The following is an 18,005-nucleotide window of genomic DNA, read 5'->3' on the forward strand; positions in this document are numbered from 1 at the left end:
TTTTTGGTTGATATCTTTTTGGGATTGAGGTTCTCCGCTTTTGGCACACTTCCTTGGATATCATGGATGGAAGGTTGGAATTTGGGGTCACGATCTCCAGCAGCATAGTACTACATTACAGTACACAGTCTTAGGACGATTAGAACATCCACGTGGGAGTTGGTGTTTTGCGTCGTCTAGAGAAAGAAGCCTGACCGTCTTGAGAACAGATACAGCAAGGGCTGGTATTGAGTAAGATCCGGCTGGTCGCGGTGTTTGAGGGAGTTAGGGACTATTGGAAGAAGCAATTAGGCATCACGATTAAGTCCTTTTGGATATTATTTCAGATGTGCTTTTTGGTTACCCCCAAATACATACAGTTTTTCCCATAATGAGATTGAAAACAAAGCCCCAAGAGATCATTTATCCTTGGAACGTGAGTTCCTTCCAGGACCAAGTCCGTTATATACCAAGTACATGTACCCATGCCAAAATAACCCTGTTCGTCAGTAAGGAGACAGGTTACCGTGTTTGAATATGTACAGACGGAAGCGGAAGCCGACAGACTCCCAGGATTATGCAGAGATTGATGTGACTGAAGTTGCTCAACGCGTTCGCCCATCAACTAGTTCACCCGCCTTCAGGAGGGCGCTCATGCCATCCAGGCCATTGTTAATTATATGATTATTACTGATGGTTTGGGGTGCTGTTTGCTGCTGGGGAAGAGGAGCTGCCCCCGAAGATGGGGCTTGTGGAGATGCTGCCGCTGGTGGCGGGGACACAGTTTGTTGTTGTTGGGACGGCGGCAATTGAAACCCATGCTCGCTGTGATGGTGTTGATGGTGATGATGATAGTGAGGATGGTTGTCCATGGGGTGGTGAGCAGGGAACGAAGAGCCAGCGGAGGAAGACGCGGAATGATGGTGGTGGTGATGATGATGGTGATGGTGATAGCCTTCAACAAGTTAGCAATGAAGTCGGCCCATCATACAGGCTGCCCAACTGGAGACCAACCGTTCATCGTGGCGTGGCCCGCGGGTCCATCGTGCATTGGATGGTGCATTGGGCCCATAGCCTGCTGCTGATCGGCGGGATACGAGTGTGCGTTAGGCTGATGCGAATATGACGAAGCATTGGCGGTGGGGAACGAAGAATCAGGCTTGGACGCTAGCAGTGCGTGGATCGGCAAAGGGCCGTCAACGGGAGCCCGGGAATGGCTGGCAGGTGGCGGAGGGCCAGAGGCGATGCCGTTGTATGGCCGATCGTTTGTGGTGGTGAGTGGTGGCCTCCCGTCACCACCAATAGGACCTAGTGGGCGTCCCGCGCTCCCTCCTGGAGGTCCTGGGAATCGAAAACCCCCGGGCTCAGAAGTTGGACGTACGCTGCTCGGTAAGGGTTGTCCGTCTAAGACATCCGAAAGCGATGGCAGTTGCCGGTGCATGCTGTATTGTTCCCGGGGAGGTTGTTGGGTCTCGCCCTGGCCACCAGGCTGGGTTGAGCTGGAGATGGAGGGCAACCGCTTGTGTTCCTTCTTGACCGTCGGCGAAATGTCTCTCACATGCCGCTCCGCTTCCCGTCCAGCCGGCGACATAGCGGACTCCTCGGGTGGTGCGGTCGAGGTTGGCGGCCCAACATGGATGAATTGGGTCTCGTTTGTCGACACGGAGCCGACTCTCTGTCGAGAACATGGTGGTTCGCTTCCTCGAAGACTCTCAGCACCGCTGCCACTCCGACTCGTCCGTGTAGGTGTCGCGCTGGGGCTGACACGGCTTTGGCTTTGGTTTTCAAGTTTAACCCGTTTAGACGTATCTTTGTCTAGAGTTGCCCGTCAGCAGGCGTGTGCAGGGATGAGGCGACAGGATGCCCAAGACCAACCTTGTGAGGGAGAAGGGTACTTGGCCCTGAACTCCCGGAGGTATTCCTGATACTGACGGTACTGTGGCGTCTTTTTGTACTCTGCAAGCTCGGCGAGATACCGCTCCTTGATGGCTTGTGCCTGGGACTCGTATGGTTCCTTTTCCGCTGCCGTGAGATTTTGCCAATTTTCACCCACTAGTTTCGCCATCTCGGTGAAGCTCAGGTTCTGCCCCTTGAGTTCTTCGCGCATCTCTGCGGGTGAGAATGTCAGATGTTGGTTGGCCAGGAGACAGATCATGTGGCAGAATCGCGTACTGTTTGAGAAGAGGACATAGGCCGAAGGGGGTCTCTCAGGGGCATTTTCGTCTGGCTAGACAGGAGACAACATGTCAGCGGTCCACTCAATACTGAAACTTGTCATGGCGCAAGGACTGACTAACCTTGGGGTGTCTCCGATATTTTCTCTTGGTGACCACAGGCGGGGCGTCACGAGTTTCGGCTTTGGGACTTTCGGCCTTGATCGACTCTTGCTTGACTTCTTCGGCATTGGCGAGCGCGGGAGATACTAAAGACGTGTCTGGCGCGACGCCACGGAAGTGCGCAATCCGTCGTTGAAGTTTCTGACGACTTGTCAGTCCGGTTCACAGGAAGCCATAGAAGAAGGGCTATGTGGCGTGTAGCAGCCGATGTGAGGGCGTACCCTTCTATGACCAAGCTTCACCCCGAGAGCATCTCTGTAAAAACAGGTGTTGTCAGTAAGATTTCTTCATCGCTTCCCTCTCACTAGGCTCGCCTCTCACATACAAATCAGATTCCGTGATGTCCAGGATCGTATCCCACGTGTCGAAGCCTTGGTCTATGAAAACATCGAGGTACTGGGAAATCCCCAGCTCCCCGAGGATTTGGGCGAGGAGTTTCGTCATCCCGCCTGCTTGTCACGGTGTCCGCGCGGTGCGTCGATACCCTCGGACTCCCGAGTCTCCGAGTCAGGGAGCCGGGCTCCGGCTGGCTCCGTCGCTCCGCAGGCTGTGTAGTTTCCGAAACCTCCTCTAACCGCAGACCCAGCTACTTCCGAACCGCACCACCCTCCACGTTTTTTCCAGTCTCCGTCTGATGACGGTTGAAAGGGTAGCTCAGGAACTCAAACAGCTTTGCCGGTAAGTGTAGGCAGAGTCGAACTTTCACTGGACGTAATCTGTTTTCGGAGGCTCGTGGTTGGCGCAAGCTCAAGAAGCGGAACACTCGAGGAACTTCACTCTTCCGGAAATACGATTCGAGGCGCGTAAGGAGCTGTTCGCGGAGATATGGGCGTATGGATGTGTGTGTTACAGCTGTCGTCAAGTCCAAGACACGCGAATGGTTGTTGAGCGAGTCACGAAAACAAGCAAGCAAACAGAAGGGAGCTGGAGGAAACAGTCAATGGGAAATTCACGGAAGAAAAGACGAGTCCCGCTTGTATGTACCATGGGGATCCCACGGCCGTGCTTCACTGGTTCTTCTCGCTTGCTTGGTGGGGTGGGAATTAAAGATCGTGGATGACATGGAGGATGTGCCAGGGGGTACCCAGAAGGCAGATGCGGAACCGAATCGGCAAGGGCCAGGACACAAGAGAAACGTGAATGGACACTTACACGAAACGGGAACGGGACCCTTGGGGACAGATGGAAGGCCAGGAAACTGGGAGCTCTGGGCGGGTGTAACGAAACGCCGGGCTCAGTCGAGTATGGCCAACCGGGGTGACGGCTCTCGCTCGAACGGCGGGCGGGAGCCCCAGATGAAAAGTCGAGAGCGAGCCAGGGCGGGGTGGGTGTGGGATTAGTTAACTAAAAAAGAACAGGAACTTAATTGACGTGTAGGTAGTGAAGTGGTGGTGGGTGTCTGGTTCAGAAATCTTGGACGGGGTATGGGTCCTATCGGACTTGGACTTCGGGGCCTGGCCAAGTACCTGACGGGGCCGGAGGTGAGGGATCGGGCGGCAGATGCGATCGAGCCCGGATCTGCACAGGCTAGCTAGCGGGATATGCTGTGAACGGCGGAGTGTGTGTGTCCACTGATCTCGTGGATGATGTTGAGAGTCTACAGCCACTATACTTCGTACTCTGTATGTGTTGTTTCGGGCTGCGGTGCGGTGCCGCTCTCCTACCTGACTCAACGACGGGGAAAATAAGGCACGAGACAAGGAAGGCTTCCAACCTCTAGTCCCAGAGAGCAGGGCGCAGCTCAGAGAGAGTTTGGGTCGTTGCCAGGATGATGATACACACGGGACATGAGATGACGATGGTGAGGGAGTCTGTGACAGAAGAACCAGGCCAGACACGCGTGACAGACAGGATCTGCTCGACAGCCGCCAAGGTGTTAGCGGATGTTGCGTGCCGGATTATAGTGTCGGTGTGGCAAAGGGACGGGACCTGGGATTCGCATCCAGCATCGGAGGGCAAATTGTGGTTTTTGTGGTGTTCACTTCGTGTTCACGTTATCGCCGTTACTACCGTCCCTGGGCCATGGGGATGGGAATGTGTGTCTCCTGTCCAGAGCCGGCCGGCATTTCCTAGAACGGGCAATGTGCATCCTCTCGCGGAGGGGTGGGAATATTGAAGCTGTTTCTGACCGAATCCCATGGGCCCGTGGTGCAGCAAGGTGCAGCGGAGAGAGCGCCGGGCACATCATGGAAGAGGCGAACAGCTAACAGCAAGTGAAGCGAAACGGGATGACAGCAACGGGACCGGGACGGGACTGGTGACAAGGGGAGATCTCGATCCCCATCGACCGCGAAAAAACCCACATGAAAAACGTACGATTTTGAGCAAGAAGATGCACGCGATTGGGCCAACCAGAGACAGGAGTGCCCCCCTTCCCCCGCTGCAACTGTTTCCTTCCACAAACAGCCTCGCAGCTGCGGCGGCGTGACCCGGCAAGCAAGTGCTGCCAAGTGCAGGGGACCTGGCCGCACTGAACGGGTACGGCGTAGGGCAGCAGCCACCTGCGCAACTCAGCTCCTTTCTGCTGACAGCGACTGCTGTGGTTGGCGGGTGCATCCAAGGTTTCAAGGAAAGCGCGGCACAGACGACGTCCAGAAGTGAATAGGGCACAACGAAAGATTGGAAGCTGGAACCTGGAGCCTGATGCCCTGCGGCTTCCACCTGCTCAATATCCACTGGCTACCAGGTAGGTAGGTAACTAAGGTACTTGCACCCGACGACCCTCACTAGCGGGTGGAAGCTGCAGCGCAGGACGGAGTTGACCGAAGCTCTGGGCCGACTCGACGCAGGGAAGCCGCTGTTGCGTCCCAGCTTGAAGGTTCACTTGACAAGTCCCGTCCCTGTCCTGTCCGGTGTGGGATGGGAGATCAGCAGGTGCGGGTGCTGAGTTCCGCCATCGACAAAACATCATCACCCGCCGCCTCGACTTTCCGGTGAGGGGCGGATGTGACCTGGGCTGCTCAATCCCATCCGACAAACCGTTGCCAACACGGAATTTTTGCCCCTCGACCCCAGCGCTTGCGACATCCGAGATCGCGTGGCGGTCCCACTCGATGGACTTTCGGCGGGTTTGTGCAGGTTCGGCTTTCACTTCACTTCACTTGCTCTAATAATGTACCCTGGTCATATCCTGCTCGTCAGTCACCCAGATGGCGATGGACGGCAGTCCTCGCAGCACCATCAGCGTCTCAGGGAGGATTGGGTTGAGTTATCACGGGTCCTGTGTGGCTGTCATCGGATGAAACCGTGGAACACCAAGAAATCTGATCGCAAATAGCCCGACAGGCAACGGGCAACAGAAGCAATCGCTGGTGAAAAGTGGAAAATGCCTGTCCATTGCGCATGGGATTTCCGATTTCAGCATGGGCAGCCCGCCCGGCATCCGGTGCGTTGAAGGTATGGAATGTGACGACACCTTGCTCTCATTGGCCCAAAACTAGCGCCTCGCTCGCGGGACCGGATTTCTGGAAGAGCGGCCGAAAGGCCCTAGAACCTGTTGGGCCATGGCGTCCTCGATGGGAGCACACATCGTGGTCAGACAACCATGACATGCGAACGGGCGTTGAGAAAAAAAATGTATGTTCAGTACGACGAAAATGAAAGTGCCATTCTATCTGTACTTCAATACTTGACAATGAGCGGGATGTCGGACTGCCCGAGGATTGGGATGGTCTGTCAAAAAACAAGCTTAATTCGGGTACCTGGCCTTTGGGATTGTGATGGTACCAATGAAGGAAGTCGCTCGAGAGCGATGCGACAACTCAATAACCCCCAAATATCACATCTCTTTTGGTGCTAGCCAAACTGCGCAAGGCAAGCTGACGAGCTGATCAAGAGCGAGATATTGCGCCGCTTCAGACAAACCCAAGCGGTGCTGAGAGATTCACGTCAGAATCGTGGAAATTGTCGCCAGCCCATGCCGGATTTGGCTATCGGGATTGCTGCAGCCATCGTACGTTTTTTGTTGTCGATGCCGGAGGACGGTGGCTCCAACAAACATGGCTGGGAAGTCCCTGATACGCCTGGAAGGGGCCAGGAACCGCAGCTCCCCACGTGAGAAACATGGTGGGGTTCATGGATGCTGCAGTGCCAAGCAGCGAGAAAGACGCGAGTCTTTTCCGTTGCAGGTGTTCCCATCGCTGGTGCACGGCCCAACACATCCCAGTTTGGCATTCTTCGGTCGTTTTTGCAATCCCTTTCCCATCATTGCCCTACGGTTCAGTGGACAGGAGGACATCCAACTACACACAGCAGGCTGCACATAGGTAGCTCCCTACATACCCAGTTGCTCGAATCAGTGCCAGACACCAAGCACAGACTTCTTGACTCGGCCGCCAAACATACATCAAGACAAACATGGCGCCGACTCGGTCTCCAAACGATTCGTCCAGCAATTCCCAAGATGCTACCACCCGCCCCGTGTCAGTGAACGACCATCTGGCCCAGGTGAGCCACTCCTTTCATCCACAGGCGAGCAACCCAACCCAGGGGTGCAACCCTTCAGGCAGCTGCTTCGGCGGCAACGGAGATTCAGCACTGTTGACCTATTTTTCGACATTTTGTCCAGGCCCTCCGTGAGCTTGCAAGGTATGTAACTCCGTGCTCAACGGCCGTCCACTACGTATGTGCTGTTACTGTGTCAATGCATCACCATGTGGTGTGATGTTTGGCTGCTTTTCTCTCCTCTCTCACCAGAACGGATACCCGAAACACAAATGAAAAATCCACCACGCCACTTGGGGCACTTCTTGAGAGGCTCGAGAGGCTCGAGAGCAGCCGAGTTCCGGCCTTCGCCGTTGGCACCCCTCTGAGACTTTAGCTTTCCCCACTCCCCTCACCGCTTCCAGAACACCACCATGGCCCAAGGAAACCAGGTCATGCCGTCTCGTCCAACACGCCAGGCCGGGACGGGCTGGTTTTTACTGCTGCTGCTGGGTAGTGGAGCGCTGGGCGGTTCAAGCCCGACCTGCTGTCCGCCTCGGGTTCACGACCTGCTCGGTCGAGTCCGGGCGGGCCCAGGAACGGTACTCGGTCGGCTACTACAACCTAGCTTGAGGTTTGAACACCATGAGGCGTGTTGGTCCATCTCTGGCGTTCATGAATCTATCTTTGGCTTGGCCGGGGCTGCTGCAGATTTCTGAGATCTCTGCTGTGCAGTTGCTTCATCATCAGTCAACCATCAGTCAGCATCGACGCACTCGGCCACCTCTTCAGCTCCCAAGCCTCACACACCACCAGCGCCCTGACATTTGATCAACCGCCAAAAGACGTCAAGCTGGATACCTTCACGTTAACATAACGTTATCTCATACAAACACGAACACTAGTTTACCCCAACTCCATTCCCTAACCGCGCCGCCGAAACCTAGCATGCACCAGATGACATGACATTCTCCGCCGTCACCCGACGATGAAAGGATCAAAGCAACGCGTTTCGCGCTCCGTCGCTACAAACTACAAGCGTAGTTGTACCGACAGGGCAGCACCTCCATGCCGCACATTGCTACCTACCCACATCTCGTGCGCCGTCGTGTTGATGTTGGCAAAGTTTTTGCCGACGGTTCTTGGTAGACCACTCAACACCGACCGCATCAGACCACATCGGAGTCAACCCGGCAAAGACTCGGGAAGTCCAATTGGTTTCCTGGGAGGGGATGTTGTTTGTTTACTTTGGCTACGGTGGAGGGAGACGGGGTGTCGACGAGCTGGCATGTGCCGACGCCTATCGCAGTGGAAACAAACTTCACACGCTAGACATGATGAAGACCACTACTACCTTCATCTCGCCAATGCTTCCTCCAAGAGCCTTATCTCTCATTTTCACATTCTCACTACCCTGTCCATATCTGTCTCCAAGCCTATCAGCAGCCAGGCCCCTTCCAGAGGCCTATCCCGTATTGTTTTCTCACTTCTGATGCTTCTGATACCTGACAAGTTTCCATCAACTTTCAACCATAATATAGGGGCGAGCAGACGGCTTCGACGCTTGAAGCAAATTTGACCAGCCTTGAGAGCAAGCTCGACGCCATTCTGGCTGCTCTGGGAGACGAGGAGCTCGAGGGAGACGGAGATCTCGAGGGCAAGAACGAGGTCAACAACAACGATACCAACAATAAAGCGTCATCGTCATAACAACCGCAAGCAAGCGGCGCGGAGGAGAGTACTCCAAGAAGGGGACCAATAAGTCTTCATGGTAAACATGATCGCGGATACACAAGAGGTTTGAGGTACAAGGGCAGGCATGGATGGGAATGGTGACTTCTTTCTCTAGGATCGAATCAACATAGATCAGTCGTTGTAATTAGAGATGAAGGGAGGTTGCCGAATATCACGATTTACCATCGCTTCTTCACCAGCCAGCTTGACCAAAATGAGAACAACGTCTTAAAGAAGGATGGCAAGGCATGTTAGGTCAGCTCAATAACCATTTCTTCTCGTAGACAGCAACTCTGCATCGTTCTAGAGGGACCAAAAAACTTCAAGGCTGATATTCATCATGAATCATATCCCGATCGCCAAACCCTGCCACCCGGACCTTCATCTCCCATGGTGGTATTGACCTGTATGTCACGGAGTATCACTCATGAAATGAGTCCAGCTCTCCCTTTCTGACTGCACAACAAGAACAGAACACGGTAGAAGTCTTTAAGACTGCCCATATACCCCACGGGCAATCACCCCAAAACAAAAGCAGAAAATAAAACCAGCCAACCAACCAACCCCACTTCGTGACATGGTCAGTCCCCTCCCAACACACAAACGGGTATCACCAAACCAAACACAGCTTTACTCTGCCCCTTCCGAGATCTCGGCGCTCCAGTCCTTGCGAATATACAGCTCATCCAAGTTCTCCGTCTTCTCAATGACCAACCCTTTCTCGTTGGCAAGATGCAGCAGGCAAATGAAGCAAAAGCTGGTCGAGATGTCGTCCATGGCGGGTTTCGGGTAGACGCGCTGCAGGCCGTTCATGACCTCGGTGAAGCGGAGGGTTGGGTCTTCCGTTGGCTTGTCCGGTGTGCCATTAGCAGCACCAGGGTTGTCGGAAGCTGGCGTCAGGAGGCGGCTTTCGTTGTTGATGGATTGGTTGGCCGGGTTGGGTGGCTTCTGCTCAGGGGTTAGTTAGTTTGTGTGATGGATAATAAGAAGAGCAGAGTCATAAAAACACAAAGCATACCTCTAACGCCTCGAATCCCATGCCCTTCCAGATTTCCTCCTTCAACCTCCGCACGTCCACCTTCTTGGCCACGCGCGCGTACTGCACGTAATCGGGCCGCACGCGCCGGTTCTGAGTGACGAGCATGGTGCCGAAGGCGAGGTCGGCCGGGTTCGTCACCGTCAGGCCGCCAAACGCGCCCGTCATGCCCACCTCCGTCATGGGCATGCCGGCGGCCTCGGGCGAGAAGTGCTCGCGAGCGTCTGCAAACTCCATGTCGTCGTCGTCATCGTCGTCGTTGTTGCCGCCCGCGAACGGGAGGCCGTCGTCGAGGAAGAAGTTGGCGTCGTAGTCGCCCTGAGGGTCGTCGTCGTCGTGCGACGGCCGGTGGGGGTGCTCCACGGATTGGAGAGGCGCCTTTTGTGAGGCCCAGAAGGCCTCGTTCATGTCACCTTCGTGAACATCTTCTGGACGTTGGCTGTCGGCCACATTGCCGATGCGACTGCTGCCAATGACGCGGCGGCGGCTCATGCGGGCGCGGGGCTTCAAGAATAGACTGAGCAACTGCTTGGAACTGAAGTGTTTGTCATCTGGGAGTAGGTTACGTGACTTGGACTTCCAGTCCTTCTTAGGCATGGAGATGGCGGAGTTGGAGGAGGCCTGGGTGTAGAGGAGGTCGGCAATGGCCGGGTCGAGGGGTCCAGCAAAGTCAATTTCGAAGGGTTGCTTTGCCTTGCGCTCTTTTGCAGGCTCCGTGGGCTTGTTGATGTCCTTGATCTTTCGTATCCTCCAGTGCTCGGCGCTTGTCCAGTTCTTTTGAAGGGCTTGGTCGAAGTAGCTGAGGATGTCCTCATGCAACCGGTCAGGCTGCTGAGCGTGCCTCATAGAGATACCGAACTCCCCTGCTCCAGGGCCATCGAGCAGGTCTGCACTGTTACCTTCGCCATCGGCAACGCCGTCATCGGCCATGACCACATCCCCGTCGTAGCGGCGCATCATTTGGGGCTCAAGGGCAGCTTGTTTGGCCCAAACCTCGCCTCCTTCACCGAAGCCAGCGTCCCCGCCCAGATCGAAGGCACCAAGGCCATCATCGTCATCATCGAAGCCGAGAGGGTTCTCGTCATCGATGAACATACCCGACTTGTCCCCAACGCCGCCGGGCCCAGGCGTCTTTTCCTTCCAGTCTTCGGGGGCTCTCAGGAAGGGGATGTCGAGGGACCCGGATGGGTCACCCAGATCAAACGTTTTGAGTGATGGGCAAACATCTAAGCTATCAAGGATGCTGAGATCTGGGAAGAACCTCGCACCAAGACCGGCCACATCAATCTCCACGTCCTCTTCTTCCTCCTCCTGCTTGTCCTCGACCAGGTCAGGAGCGGGGGTCATTTCTTGGTCAACCATCGAGCCGTTCTCCTCGGCTTCGGCGCCCTCGGCGTCCTCGTCTTGTCCCCTCCGTCGGGACTTGAAGGCAGCTTCGGCGGCATCTTCGGCGTCGTCGCTGCTGTCGAAGACGATGCGGCCCTGTGAGTCGATCATGAGGTGGTTTAGCAACAAGCCCTTGGCGCCTCCCTCGTCGAAATCGGCCGAGGCCTTCTTGAAAAGGGGATCGACGGCAAATTCGAGCTCCAGCTTTTTGAGTTGCAGGGCGGCAAACGAAGGGGCTAGGGTGGCCTCGGAGGACCGCTGGGCCTTTTTCTTTTGTTTCTTGCGGACGTTTCCGTCCTCGTCGACCTCTTCCTCCTCGTCATCGTCGTCACCGCCTTCGTCACGGTCCTTGCGCTTGTTGTCGCGGCTGTCGGCGAGACCGCTCAGGAGCTTGCCCGTCTCGGTGGCGACACTGTCGACACGACTCGTGTAAATTTTGACGCAACCGTCGAGGGTGCAGCTGGCTTTTTGGAAGTTGACGCCATCGCCTTCCTTGAGCAGCGACATGTCGTGGAAGTAGTCAATCAGAGCGAAATTCCAGGAGTTGGCGGCGTTGATCTTGTTGTCGGTGGCCATTTTCATCCATTCCTCGAAGTTTGCGAGGATAGGCACGCGCTTCATAGGAGTGACGGCCCTGCCGCCGACATGAAGGGGCTCGTCATCGTCGAGTATGACAGTACCGGCGCCGCTCTTGCGGCGACGCGGGGTGCGCGGACTCGAGTTGGGAGATTGGCTGTGTTGGAGGTCGATAAAGGAGGAGCTCGACTTGCGGGGAGTGCTGGTGGCGGCGGCGCGCAGCTGGTTGATTTGGGCCTCATGAGCGGCCTTGCGCTCATGGGAACGTTGCGTCTTCTCCTGGGCATCGTCGTTGAGGGGGATTCTGGGCGGGGCGGTGGTCAACGCGGGGCAATATCACGACATGACATGGACACACCGACTCACTTGATAGGAGACTTGAAGGGGGACGCGCCCAGAGAGCCCGAGGCGATTCTGCTCCCGCTACGGCGGGCCTGGGCGACGCGAGGCATGGTGTTTGTCGAGGCGGCGGACCGGGTCGGTGTGGATGGCGGATGGTGGATGGGATGGTCGAGAAGCCTGCCTCTTTCAGCACATGGGAATGTCGGGTCGGGGGGTTCACGTCTTGGTCCGGTGTCGTGGTTTGTGATGCCAAAACTGTTTGTTTACCGTCGTCCCGAAGGTTGAGCCAGCGACGCTGGGATTGGTCAGGGGGCTGCGGGCGTGGGGCAGCGGGGGTCGCGAGGGGCCCTGGGTCCATGTGTTTTTGGTCTTACAACAGCCAATCATCGACCCCGCTGCTAGATCCACTCTGCCCCGCGGAAAGGGAAACTCAGCTGGGTCCATTTCTGCCTGAGGCATCAGTGATTTCCATGTTCAATGACGCACTCGCGACTCATCACACCGACGCTCATCGCTTCTGGAAACGGCCAAGTCAGGCAGCCCGGCGGTTGAGCTGCCAACGCAATTCCCAAACTCAAAGCAATGCACCCACGCAAGTTGATGCAGGTGCATGCGCGACATAGTGCGGCGGTCACATTTCAAGAATTGACCCGGCCCATATTTCTCCCAAATACCTACCTAGTTAATCCCGTTGAATCCATCTCCATCAGCCAGATGGTGCGACCCGCCTGAGCCCTGGATGAAATGGCAACTGTCCAGCTGGCCAGCTGGCATTGATACCTAAGCAATGAGAATTGTTTTTCCAAAGACCACGAGAGTGTCATAACCATCCACACGGAAGGGACCCTATTCAGTGTCGCCGTCAATCTGGATCCCGGAGGGTTGCACTGCACTGCCTCTCCTCTTGCTCCAAGCTCCATCTTTGAAACGACGGCACGGCCATCTGCAACCACCCGCATCGAGCTTGTCAAGGTCGAGTTCATTCCACACGCACGCAAGACCCGGAGACTCGGGGAAGAGAGAGGCAGCTCAGGTCGCGCGTCAACGTCAGAACCCTCTCATCCACGCCCGACATCCAATGTCCTGTCCCCGAGACCCATCTCCATCTCGCGCATTCGTCATCCGTCCGACAACTCGTGCTCCTCCTTGTCTTGCCACAAGCAACTGGTGAACTTCGGCCAGCAATTGGTCCTCCAATCGAAGCGCAGTGCTTACTGCGAGATGCGCCGTCGCTGAGGATGGATGTGGCGACTCCAACTCATTCTCGTTGTCCTTTAAACACATCACTTTGTTGACACTCGCTTGAATCACTCTTGGGCTTGCCTCCCGCCTTCTCGCCCTCCATGTTCGGACCTTTTCCCGTCCCCGGCCTCATGCGCCGCCGCAAGCGCAGCTTCAGCACCCAACCAGCCGCAACCTCTCTGCTGTTGATAGCCCTCGTCTGCGCCATCGCCGTTTGGAATTCAGTCACCGGCGCTGGCCCGCTGGCCCTTCATCAACCGTCGTCGCTATTGCCGAGATCACCAGACACCCTACATATCACATCCAAAAATGTTGACTGCCTTCAAGTCCACCATGCCGATGATCAATGCGCCTTTGTCCTGGCAAACTGCGCCGACCAAGAGTCCGGTCTCCTCCACTACCTCTCCTTCTATTACTGCCGTCTTGGAAACGCTCGGTTCGCCGCCTTGTCCATCCTCGCCTTTTGGTTGGCTCTCCTTTTCACAACCATTGGTATTGCCGCCAGCGACTTCTTCAGCATTAACCTCAGTACCATCGCGAGTGTGCTTGGAATGAGCGAGAACTTAGCTGGTGTTACCCTCCTAGCCTTCGGCAATGGCTCGCCCGATGTGTTCAGCACCTTCGCTGCTATGGGGTCCAACAGCGGAAGCATGGCCGTTGGTGAGCTGGTTGGTGCCGCCGGCTTCATCACCGCCGTTGTCGCCGGTTCCATGGCCCTGGTCCGCGAGTTCAAGGTCAGCCGGCGCACATTTGTGAGGGACATACTCTTCTTCATCGTCGCCATCAGCTTCACCATGGGCTTCCTGGCCGACGGTGAGCTTCATCTGTGGGAGTGTCTCGCCATGATTGGCTTCTACGTCTTCTACGTGTTCGTTGTCGTAAGCTGGCATTGGCTCAGCGTGAGGCAGAAGCGCCGTCGCGAGCTTGACCGAGCTGCACGCAGCCACGTCTACGTTACCCCCGGCGCCTCTGCCGACGAGCTGGAACCCTACCGGGACGAGCCCGAGGACGAGGAAGAAGCCGCGCCAGTTGGCCGACGTGCGGCTGCCGGAGCCGAATCCGGCGACATCAGCGCCCTGGAGCGCGGGCCACGGATTGAAGTAGACGGTGTCCCATCTCTTCAGGATGAGGAGGAGGAGGAAGAGCGTCAGAATCAAGTGGTCACCGAGATGGCCAGCAGCATGCGTGTTAACCGCCCCCGCTGGAGCCGCAGTAACACGACAACCATCACTCCGATCCGGCCCAGCTTGCTGGGCGCGCTCGAATTCCGGTCCGTCCTGTCGTCGCTCCAGAAGGAGAGAAATGTCCAGCTCGGGCCTCTCCACACACGCTCGCGCTCTATCCAGCACTTTGGAGATGGGGGCCAGGAAAACTTCCAGGAAAGTTTCCGGGGCCGCGGCCGTACGTCAACAATGCCAGAGGACCTTCTGGCTGGGCCTCCGCAACGTCCTTTGTCCCGTGGAGATACAAGTCACCCGCACAGCCATCCATCTTCGGCTGCCCATTCGCGCACAAGCTCAGTAACTCACACTATCGACGGGTTGCTTGCTCCACCATCTCCAGTGCCACCCCTGGTTGAAGTCGACGAGGCCGAGGGCGTGGGCTTGCCCTCATCGAGTCGACAAGGTCAACAGCAGCCATTGAGGCTCCAGATTCCGTCTTCCAGTGGGCGGGCAAGCGAACATTCCTCGCCAGCTTTATCGCCTTATCATGGATTATCCGAATCGCCGGCCCTATTAACCCCGCTTCAAGATCAACAGCCACCGTCTTCGTTCCAGCCGCCGGCGGCATCTCATCCACTGCTCCCGTCCCTCCGAGGCATCGATGACCAGGAATCTCAACCGCGGCCTGTCCGGTGGTGGCCATACGGAATTCTTCCACCGCCACACGTCCTCTTCGGGACGCTCTTCCCTACTCTCCAGGGCTGGAATGAAAAGACACTGTGGGACAAGGTATTCAGTGTCTTCTCAGTGCCCAGCATCTTTCTACTCGCTGTGACCTTGCCGGTTGTGGAGTCCGAGAAGAAACCGGACGATGAGGTTGATGGGGTAGTGAACACAGTCAGTGATGCACCCACCGTCACTGTTCAAAACGGCGGTGTCGATGTCGAAGGGGAGGGGGAGGAGTCGGAATGGCAGGCCTACCGACGCCGTGCACACTCCATTTCGTCAGGATCAGCGCTTAGCCGGTCGCCCTCATATCGGTCCATGGATCAGCTGCCCCCGCCCGCGCTTCCTGCTCCAAAGCCATTTAACCTTGTCGCAGACGTCACCGCTAGCTCCGACACAGAAGTTGCAGGCTGGAATCGGTGGCTCGTCGGGGTGCAGCTCTTCACTGGCCCTCTTTTTCTCGCATTCGTGCTCTGGGCGAACCTCCTTCAGGAATCGCCGAACCCAAGCAGGGCCTTGGTGAAGTCGGTCCTCGTTGCTCTCCTCGTCTCCCTCGGTTTGCTGGCTGTTCTGTTCTTGGCCACAACACCGGACAAGAAACCCCGCTCCCATAAACTTCTTTCTGTCTTAGGGTTTGTTATGGGCATCACTTGGATCAGCACTATTGCAGGCGAGGTGGTTGGCGTCCTCAAGGCGTTGGGCATTATTCTCAACATCTCCGAGGCCATCCTCGGGCTGACCATCTTTGCCGTGGGCAACTCGCTCGGCGACCTCGTCTCCGACGTGACGATTGCTCGCTTGGGGTATCCCGTGATGGCGCTGGCGGCGTGCTTCGGCGGGCCCATGCTCAACATCCTGCTCGGCATCGGCATCGGCGGCGCGTGGATGTGCCTGGCCGCGGCGGATCGGCGCCAAATCAAGCACCCAGGCCTGCCGCGCAAGTACAAACCGTACCGCATCCGCATCGGCGGGACGCTGATCATATCGGCGGCGACAGTGTTGGTGACTCTGGTGACGCTGCTCGTCGCGGTGCCGGCCAACAGATGGATCATGAGCCGGCGGATCGGGTTCGTGCTGATCGGGATCTGGAGCGTTGGGACGCTGGTGAACTTGATCGTGGAGTGGAAAGCTGGTTGGGGGGATGTTTCGGAGCTTGGTTGCTTGTTTTCAGCTGGTAGGCATTGTGCGTGATTGATTAGGTTTGTACTTTGGATATTATGGTCATTCTTTTGTATGCTGCATCGATACCCGTATTAGAAGGCATGTTTGTATCCTATTCATGTCCAACCGCTATTTTGGTTGGAACCCGTGCTTGTGTATCGGGAGAGGTTTTGGACTGTAAACATGATGACATTTGGTCTGCTTGGAGGGCTACGGAGCATACCACAACCCGAGGTTATACCTATAGACGGAAGACAATTTTGTAGATATAAACATTACTCCGGAGTAGTTGTTAGGTGATGTTGTTGTCGCGGTGGAGCCCAAGTCGGCCCCTGAACCCCTGACACCAGCCCAGCCCCCCAGCTTGGGTTGGGTTGGGGAGGGGTAGCACCCCGGAGTTGGAGGGGCATGCAGATGGCAGCAACGTGGGGCAGCAGAGGGGCAGGAATGGCCGTTCTACGGGTCCATTGAACCTATTGAATTGGAGAAATGGCCGAGGAACTGACTGAAGAGGAAACACGTCTTCACCGTAACTTTGGACATTGGGAACCTGGAAACCCCAAATAGTCGAGGACCCAGACTCTCTCTCGTCTCTGCCCAACCCACCTGTTCAGGTTCCTTTCCGCCTTCTTTTAACTACCTTACTGTTTTCTTTTCGTTAGCTTGTGCCGTTGATACCCCTAGGACGAGGGAATCGGAAACACTATACGGAGTAATAGACACTCGAATCTTGATTCAACTTCAACCCTACTTCTACAACCACACCCACCACACCATCATCCACCATGGCTTCCGCGTACCCGCCTCTCGACCAGCGTGAAATCAAGGGCACCATCTGCCTGTTTGACGTCGATGGCACCCTCACACCGGCGCGTCTGGTGCGTGACAAGTACCCCGATACTGGTGGGATCAAGTGAAGCAACAACACTGACCGCGGCTCAATGATGCCCATTTATATTACCAACAGACCGCCTCCCCCGAGATGCTCGACCTCCTGTCGCGCCTCCGCCAAAAAGTTGCCATCGGCTTCGTCGGCGGCTCCGACCTGGTCAAGCAGCAGGAGCAGCTGGGCGCGCCCGCGGGCAACGTCGACGTGACGACGCTCTTCGACTTCTGCTTCGCCGAGAACGGCCTGACGGCGTACCGCCTGGGCGAGCAGCTGCCCTCCAACAGCTTCATCAAGTGGATCGGCGAGGACCAGTACAAGGAGCTCGTCAACTTCTGCCTGCACTACATCGCCGACCTCGACATTCCCGTCAAGCGCGGCACCTTTATCGAGTTCCGCAACGGCATGATCAACGTGTCGCCCATCGGCCGTAACGCCAGCGTCCAGGAGCGCAACGAGTTTGAGAAGTACGATAAGGAGCATGGCATCCGCAAGGCGTTTGTCGAGAAGCTGCGCGAGCGCTTCGGGCACTTGGGGTTGACGTGAGTGCTGCCCCTCTCCCTCTTTCCTTACCCTCATATGAGCCTCTCTCTCTCTCCATGTCAGTACCATGTCTGACCAGCCTGCACAAAACAAAACAACAGTTTCTCCATTGGCGGCCAAATCTCCTTCGACGTCTTCCCCGCCGGCTGGGACAAGACGTACTGCCTGCAGCACATCGAGAACGAGGCCAAGCGTCCCGGCGGCGTGCAGTACACCACCATCCACTTCTTCGGCGACAAGACCTTCCCCGGCGGCAACGACTACGAGATCTATACCGATCCTCGGACCATCGGCCACTCCGTCACGGGGCCGCACGACACCATTGCGGAGCTCAAGAAATTGTTCGATCTGTGAGACATCCCAAGACAATCCGGGTTGGAAAAGGAAGGGGGTAAAATGGGTAGTGGTATATAAGGCACCGATCTATCCAGCTATTCGAGATAGATAGCAGTAATGAAATTGGGCCGTGACGC

At 56.3% G+C, this 18,005-nt stretch overlaps 7 protein-coding genes across 7 annotated transcripts; 4 read left to right on the forward strand and 3 right to left on the reverse strand.

Moving 5' to 3' along the window:
- Positions 1 to 584: 584 nt before the first annotated feature.
- VTJ04DRAFT_949 (uncharacterized protein) lies at positions 585 to 2,759 on the reverse strand (the record flags this gene model as incomplete). Its single annotated transcript, XM_069368042.1, has 7 exons — positions 585 to 934; positions 994 to 1,794; positions 1,855 to 2,088; positions 2,152 to 2,206; positions 2,277 to 2,456; positions 2,537 to 2,570; positions 2,641 to 2,759. The coding sequence occupies 7 exons, from the start codon at positions 2,757 to 2,759 to the stop codon at positions 585 to 587; spliced, it is 1,773 nt and encodes a 590-aa protein (XP_069223558.1).
- Positions 2,760 to 2,901: 142 nt separating this feature from the next.
- VTJ04DRAFT_950 (uncharacterized protein) lies at positions 2,902 to 5,496 on the reverse strand (the record flags this gene model as incomplete). Its single annotated transcript, XM_069368054.1, has 4 exons — positions 2,902 to 3,239; positions 3,468 to 3,522; positions 4,098 to 4,244; positions 5,434 to 5,496. 4 exons carry the CDS (start codon positions 5,494 to 5,496, stop codon positions 2,902 to 2,904), a joined length of 603 nt encoding a protein of 200 aa, XP_069223559.1.
- Positions 5,497 to 6,671: 1,175 nt separating this feature from the next.
- Positions 6,672 to 8,447, forward strand: VTJ04DRAFT_951 (uncharacterized protein; the record flags this gene model as incomplete). Its single annotated transcript, XM_069368065.1, has 3 exons — positions 6,672 to 6,761; positions 6,883 to 6,902; positions 8,279 to 8,447. The coding sequence occupies 3 exons, from the start codon at positions 6,672 to 6,674 to the stop codon at positions 8,445 to 8,447; spliced, it is 279 nt and encodes a 92-aa protein (XP_069223560.1).
- A 654-nt stretch (positions 8,448 to 9,101) lies between these two features.
- Positions 9,102 to 11,921, reverse strand: VTJ04DRAFT_952 (uncharacterized protein; the record flags this gene model as incomplete). The annotated part of the gene is made up of 3 exons (XM_069368076.1): positions 9,102 to 9,419; positions 9,490 to 11,773; positions 11,836 to 11,921. The coding sequence occupies 3 exons, from the start codon at positions 11,919 to 11,921 to the stop codon at positions 9,102 to 9,104; spliced, it is 2,688 nt and encodes an 895-aa protein (XP_069223561.1).
- Positions 11,922 to 12,004: 83 nt separating this feature from the next.
- Positions 12,005 to 13,047, forward strand: VTJ04DRAFT_953 (uncharacterized protein; the record flags this gene model as incomplete). The annotated part of the gene is made up of 2 exons (XM_069368087.1): positions 12,005 to 12,050; positions 12,620 to 13,047. 2 exons carry the CDS (start codon positions 12,005 to 12,007, stop codon positions 13,045 to 13,047), a joined length of 474 nt encoding a protein of 157 aa, XP_069223562.1.
- Positions 13,048 to 13,154: 107 nt separating this feature from the next.
- VTJ04DRAFT_954 (uncharacterized protein) lies at positions 13,155 to 16,133 on the forward strand (the record flags this gene model as incomplete). Its single annotated transcript, XM_069368098.1, has 1 exon — positions 13,155 to 16,133. One exon carries the CDS (start codon positions 13,155 to 13,157, stop codon positions 16,131 to 16,133), a length of 2,979 nt encoding a protein of 992 aa, XP_069223563.1.
- A 755-nt stretch (positions 16,134 to 16,888) lies between these two features.
- On the forward strand, positions 16,889 to 17,886 carry VTJ04DRAFT_955 (uncharacterized protein; the record flags this gene model as incomplete). Its single annotated transcript, XM_069368109.1, has 3 exons — positions 16,889 to 16,981; positions 17,071 to 17,531; positions 17,634 to 17,886. 3 exons carry the CDS (start codon positions 16,889 to 16,891, stop codon positions 17,884 to 17,886), a joined length of 807 nt encoding a protein of 268 aa, XP_069223564.1.
- Positions 17,887 to 18,005: the final 119 nt, after the last annotated feature.

This window comes from Mycothermus thermophilus (genome assembly GCF_041956435.1).
Source record: "Mycothermus thermophilus strain CBS 625.91 unplaced genomic scaffold VTJ04scaffold_1, whole genome shotgun sequence".
NCBI classification, from domain to species: Eukaryota; Fungi; Ascomycota; class Sordariomycetes; order Sordariales; family Chaetomiaceae; genus Mycothermus; species Mycothermus thermophilus.